Source organism: Arachis ipaensis, chromosome B06 (assembly GCF_000816755.2).
Source record: "Arachis ipaensis cultivar K30076 chromosome B06, Araip1.1, whole genome shotgun sequence".
Taxonomy (NCBI): Eukaryota; Viridiplantae; Streptophyta; class Magnoliopsida; order Fabales; family Fabaceae; genus Arachis; species Arachis ipaensis.
In genome coordinates, this window is record NC_029790.2 from 2,167,274 (window position 1) to 2,173,880 (window position 6,607).

The window sequence follows — 6,607 nt, forward strand, 5'->3', positions numbered from 1 at the left end:
CGGTTTTTATCTCTTTCCATCGTTCAACCTTATTGCCATCTTCAATTTCTTCCTCCGAGGTAACTCATCCATGATCCAATCATGATTTTTCTCTGTGCTTGAATTTTCATGTGGCTATGGCAATGTGTTTCTGATTTCGTATAATTCCTGCTCGATTTGTTATTCCTTTGTCTCTAGCTCTTATTATCTTTTCGTAATTCTGAATTTTCGATCGAGTAATCACAATGTTGTTAGCTCTGGGGAGAATTTTTTTTTCTTTCTGTTGTTTCATTTGTGATCTGAGTTTTTCTGCTTAAATTTTACTTTTTTTTTCTGTGTACAAGTGAGATTTGTGCCTTTTATTTATCTCTTTTTTTGGTACTTAGTCCTTTCTCTTTTTCTCCTCGGATTGGTCATCTATTCACTGATTATGAGTTTTTCAGCCAATAATTCAATGTAAAATAAGTAAATAGACTAATGTGACTAACGAGATTTGTTTTTTCATTTGCAATAGGTAGGTTCAGCTGGAAAAATTACTCAACTAGAAAATATGTTATTCTTTTGTTAGATTTATTGAAGCAAACAATATAAGTCAGAGCTCTTTTCCTCTGTTCTGATATAAGACTCAATACTATTTGTTCTATGATATTTATATTCAATTCTACATTTACATTTACATTTACATTTACATTCACATTCCTAATCAATTCCCATTCTTTCAGGCTTAAAATACCACTACGTAGCTGTCACCGCCTCCTCCAAATCTGACCCTGGTTTGTTCTAAACCTATGCTATGTATTTATTTCTGTTACATGTATTGTTAAATTGCCTTGTTTAAACAACCATCAGAGTTCCTCAAGTTGAATCCTCTTGCTTTAATTCCCGTTCTGGTGGATGGCGATTTTGTTCTTGTTGAATCTTTAGCCATTATTATGGTTGGTCCTCCAACTCATGATTTTAATTCCCCTGTTTCTCTTATATATTCTTATTTATACTATGTATGCAGTATTTAGATGATAACTATCCTCAATACCCTTCGCTGCCTCATGACATTCCCAAAAGAGCACTCAATTTTCAGGTATACCTGCTGCATAATCTTAAGCTCTAGTCCTTTTTGTTACTCGGCTTTCTAATCATCTTATCCACTCTCCACAGGTTGCACATATTGTTTTGCAGAATAACGTCATTGAGAAAAATGTTGGCCCTCATGAAAAACTTCCTTGGGCACAAAGTGTCATTAGAAAGGGCTTCACAGGTGACACTTCACTGAATGCTATTAAGATATATTCTGGTTTGTTACTTCCAAACCAATTATTCATTTGAGTGGTTTTTTTTCTTGCCTTAATTAAATGTTGCATATTTTGCATTATTTTCAGCACTTGAAAAGCTACTAAAAGATCACGCAGGGAGATATGCCACTGGAGATGAAATTTTCCTGGTACTTGCAATTCATATGACAATGCTCAGTTACTATTATTATACCATGTGTGTTTGTATGCGTATTTTTATACTTAAATTTAGCTGTAGCACTGTATTTCTCAAAATTTGGAGGTGAAAAAGTTTCTGATTGATGCACTAGTTTATGAAGTTTTATTCATTAATTTGTCTTCAATTTTTTAAACCTTTTGCTTCAATTTACTTGTGTAACTTGATGTAACCTGACGAGAGGCGCAAAAGGGAACTTGCTGACGAACTGAGAGCTCAGGTAAGATCTTAACAGTAGTTATCTTTCATAAACAAGAATTTGTTGTTGTTAAAAATTGAAATTCAAAAACTACAACAAATCATCAAGGTCCTTTGTTTCTTATAATTTTTTAGTATCCAAGTCTCACAAGTCACAAACTTTTAGAATCAATCTCAAAACAAACCACAATTATTTTGAAATATGATACAAAAAAGGCAGATGTGTTTATCTGTAGATAGATATAAAATTTATTGTTCTAATGCTACTGCTAGGATTCAGTGAATATGATTTTTGTTTATTTCTAATATTTGTGTCTAATACACACTGCATAAATAATAGGACACCTATCTCAGTCTTAATGAGGGACACAAGCTCTCTTAGTTTAGTAAACATAGCTAAATATGGGGAAGAATACAGGAATGAGAAGGACATGTGTATTAATGTGTTGTTTCATGGGTATGGCCACTATGACATTGGAAACTTTATCAACCGAGAGTTTCCTGGAATCAAATAGATACTGTGATATTGTATCTTATTTATCTGAGATATCAAATCTGCTAAGTCAAAGTGCTTACTATAATGAAATCTGATGCATATCAAGCCACATATGTCACGGCTAAATATTAGGAATTATTAGAAAACAAATTCCTTTCAGTTTTTAGTTGATTTGGTGTATCCCGTTTTATTAGCTGTAAATATCTTGCATTACCATAATTAGGAAATCAGGTAGCTAATTGTTAGGTAGAGTATTGTATATATAATTGATATGCTATTCAATAAAACACAAGGCAATTTGGCATGGTATCAGAGCCTGGTTGGCTCTGATAATCATCACACAAAAGAAACCTCTGCCGCTGAAATGGCTGGAGTAGGTGTGACTCCTCCAAAAAGAGAGGATTCAAAAAAGGACGAAGATGGATCCAACAAAGGACCATCGCCTTATGATCTGAGCATTAGCGACAATCCTGGAAACGTAATCACACAAGTGCAATTACAAGGAGAGAACTACGAAGAATGGGCTCGAGCTGTGAAGGTGTCGCTACGTGCTAGGAGAAAGTGGGGGTTTCTAGATGGAACTCACAAGAAGCCACAAGAAGGGGCATCTGAAATGGAGGATTGGTGGACGGTTCAATCCATGCTTGTCTCATGGGTGATGAATACGATTGAGCCACGGCTGCGCTCTACCATCTCATACACTGAAGATGCAAAGGATCTCTGGGAAGAAATCAAGGAGCGATTTTCCATCGTGAATGGTCCTAGAATTCAACAATTGAAAGCTGAACTTGCCGAGTGCAAACAACAAGGACTGGCTATGGTGGAATACTATGGAAAACTGAAGACTCTTTGGGATGAGTTGGCAAACCATGAACCAGTGCTTAGATGCTCTTGCGGAGGCTGCAAGTGTGACATTGGGTCACGATTAGATAAGAGAAGGGAAGAAGAAAAGGTGCATCAATTTCTAATGGGGTTAGAAGACGTAAGCTATGGCACAGTGCGATCTAATATTCTCGCAACGGATCCTCTACCTTCTCTCAACAGGGTGTATGCAACTTTGGTACAGGAAGAGAGAATGAAGATGATCAGCAGAACCAAGGAAGACAAAGGAAGCTTAATGGGACTGGCAGTACACACTGGGTACAAGCACAAAAGCCGAAATGAAATAAAGCCACTCGTATGTTCTCACTGCGGAAGAACAGGACACGAGATCAAGGGGTGCTTTCAACTGATTGGGTATCCGGAATGGTGGGGAGATCGATCTCGAGACGAAAAGGGAAGCAACACCAAGACCTCGCATAAGCAGGGAGGACGCTTGCGAGGGGGGGCTGTCATACGTGCCAACACAGCACAAGCCACAACAGAAAAATCAAGTAACCATGAAGAAGAAATAGGAGGAAGCGCAGTGACTGGACTTAGCCAAAAACAATGGCAGACGCTGTTAGAGATGCTAAATGGCAACAACGGAAGTAGAACTGAAAGCATGACTGGTAAGGAAGGATATGTTGTGTGGATTATAGATAGTGGAGCCTCTAACCATATGACAGGGAATTCAAGAGATCTAAAGGGGTCTAGAGCGTATTGAAGGATGCATAATGTTGGACAAGTTGGGCATTAGTAACTTACATGCCCCAACTTGAGGGGGGTAATGAAATCTGATGCATATCAAGCCACATATGTCACGGCTAAATATTAGAAATTATTAGAAAACAAATTCCTTTCAGTTTTTAGTTGATTTGGTGTATCCCGTTTTATTAGCTGTAAATATCTTGCATTACCATAATTAGGAAATCAGGTAGCTAATTGTTAGGTAGAGTATTGTATATATAATTGATATGCTATTCAATAAAACACAAGGCAATTTGGCATACTACTTTTGATAGGTAATGAGCTATTAGAATGCTTTTAGTTTTGTTCGAGATGAGTAACTGTTACAATTGTTTGGTAAATAATGCTGGGATTGGTTTGGGTGATAAATATCCTATTGGCAGTAAAGTTCAAGCTGTTTGGAGTGAAGATAGGGAATGGTATATTCAGCAATTAATTTCTTTTTCTTTGTCCATTTATTCAGCAATTAGTATGATGATCATATATATTTTAGTATTTCAACTCAGTTTGTGATCTTACTATTTTGGTTTATTTAATTTCTATTTACACTTTTTTTGTGCGTCTTTAGAAGAATTTTTTTGTTTAAACTTCTTAGAAGTGCAAGTATTTTTGCAGCAGCCCCGCTGGGAATGAACACTGATACAATTGTTAAGGCAAAGAGTTTTCTTGATGGTGATGAAGATCAGCATGAAAAAGATGGAAAATTTAAAAAAATTAAAAAAAAAACAATGAGGGACTTAAGGCTACACTTATATAGAGTAGCTATGGTTATACAGAAAATAAAAAAAAATAAGAGACCTAAGGCTACACTTATATAGAGTAGCTATAGTATACAATGTGGCTACGTTTTACAAGTGATGCAGCAGCGTTGAAAAGTGTAGCCTATTCTGGTAAAAATGGAAGCTGAAAAGCGTAGCCTTTGGTCCTGGACAGCATCACTTGAAAAGCGTACCCTATTCCCAAACGCCAAAAGCGTAGCCCTTGGTGCAGAAAAGCGTAGCCTTTGAGAATAGGCAACGGCCGAATAGGAATCACCCTAAAAAGCGTAGCCGTAGCCCAAAAAGCGTAGCCGTAGCCTAAGGCATCATTTTTTTTCATTTTTGGCTACACTTTTCAAGTGTACCTGAATGGGTGTTTTTCTTGTAGTGTATTGGCATATATATATATATACTGAGCAAGTATATCTCCATTTAATTAATCATAAAGGTTAATAAAATATAATGGCATAATTTTTAATTAATTGTAGTAAGTATTTCCATTAAAAATATTGGCTAATTATTAATGTGCACAATTTGTGTGTGTGTATATACATATGAGTAATAGTTAATTTTTATAATTATTTATCATTTAGAAAATTCATATTTTAAACATAGTTCTTCTTTTGTTTTTTATTCTTCATACCTAATGACTACTAACTACAATTCTATCAATAGTATTATCTATGATAGATTATGTGATGAAAAAGTTTGGAAAATAAAGGCAAGAATTATAAAGTTATGAAAAGTCCCATTTAAATTTGACAAGAGCAAGACTGCTTACATAAAAATGGTTATCATAGATGATAAAGTTAGTTGATTATTTTTCATGATTCTTTCAAGTGATGCTAGGTCCAATTTATAAATATTTTTTGTTCGTATTTTAAGTTTATTTGGTAAGTAAACCCTTACACAAATCAAAGACAGTGCAATTTAATAGGTTGATAAGTGCTAATAGCTTTTATATTTAATTTGTTTTATAGTATGATAAAATTCATTATTCAATCAAGAATTATTTGGCAAAGATGTTTGAGAATGAACTAATTGAAGAGAAGGTTTATATCTTTTGAAATTTTCTGATTGAGGAATCAAGTGGAATTCATCTTTCGACTGCACACATGTGTAGAATAACTTTTAAGAAGCAGTCATGTATAGTAAATATGGTCGATAATCAGTCACCAAAAAAAATATGGTCGATAATCGTAAAATTCCTACTAATCATTTCAATTTTCTTGCTCATGCTAATATATTGAGACAAACAAATGAACAATCTAACTTATTTGGTACGTAGTTAATTTGTATTAAGCTACACAATTTTTTTATTTTACTTTTTGTCAAAAAAATTACATAATAGCATCATTTTATCGATAACATAAATTTTAACAGTTTATTTTATACAAATATTTGAAATTGTATTGTGACCTTTTTTAAAGGTTTATCATTTTATTAATATATTGTTAGTTTTATCGTTTAATATAAAATAAATTGGTAAAAATTTTTTAAGTTATAAGTAATTTATAATGTTATTTATTTATTTGTCCTTAATTTGATGCTTTTAATTCAGTTTTTTTTTTAATTAGATGTTATTGTACTCTTGACCAGAAAAAGAAGAGCTTATATCATGGTCAAAAATAGAGAGAAATAGCCACTACATTGTGGTTGAGTTTCATGATTTGCAGTATGAGACATTTTAATATTTTACAATGAGATCTTATTTTATAACAATTATCTATTTATATGCAACATTTTTTTTTTTTTTTATTATATATTACTACTTATTTTTCTTAATTCCCCTTTTTATTCAGAAATGAGAAAAAAATAAAGTGCACGCCGTGAGATCAATTTACAATCCAATTACTCAATTATTTATGTGATCACTACTAAACAACCGAATACATACTTATTCTCTAATTTACAAAATTTAAGGCATTAGTAACCATATTGATTTACCCATTTTCTACTCGTATTTTTATTTATTAAGTATTGTATTTTTTATATTTACAGTAAATATTGAATATAAAAAAATAAAAAATAATATTAATTATTATCTATTTTATTTATTTAGTCATATTTAAATTTGACTCAG

General features: G+C 33.1%; 2 protein-coding genes across 2 annotated transcripts in view; both read left to right on the forward strand.

Moving 5' to 3' along the window:
* Positions 1–980, forward strand: part of LOC107645179 — a gene marked incomplete at both ends in the record, with an annotated part of 1,224 nt that extends 244 nt beyond the window's left edge. The window contains 3 exons of the mRNA XM_021104794.1: positions 1–59; positions 702–752; positions 829–980. Of these exons, the coding sequence (XP_020960453.1) occupies positions 1–59; positions 702–752; positions 829–980 (262 nt within the window). The remainder of the gene's footprint in view (positions 60–701; positions 753–828) is intronic.
* Positions 980–1,689, forward strand: LOC110263477 (glutathione S-transferase zeta class-like). Its single transcript, XM_021104796.1, has 3 exons — positions 980–1,057; positions 1,135–1,234; positions 1,356–1,689. The coding sequence occupies exons 1-3, from the start codon at positions 980–982 to the stop codon at positions 1,532–1,534; spliced, it is 357 nt and encodes a 118-aa protein (XP_020960455.1). The 3' UTR covers positions 1,535–1,689.

Coding starts and splice junctions, on each gene's coding strand:
- LOC110263477 (XM_021104796.1), top strand. CDS start 980: ATGCAGTATTTAGATGATAACTATCCTCAATACCCTTCGCTGCCTCAT. Junction 1,058..1,134: donor AAAGAGCACTCAATTTTCAG/GTATACCTGCTG, acceptor CACTCTCCACAG/GTTGCACATATTGTTTTGCA. Junction 1,235..1,355: donor CATTAGAAAGGGCTTCACAG/GTGACACTTCAC, acceptor CATTATTTTCAG/CACTTGAAAAGCTACTAAAA.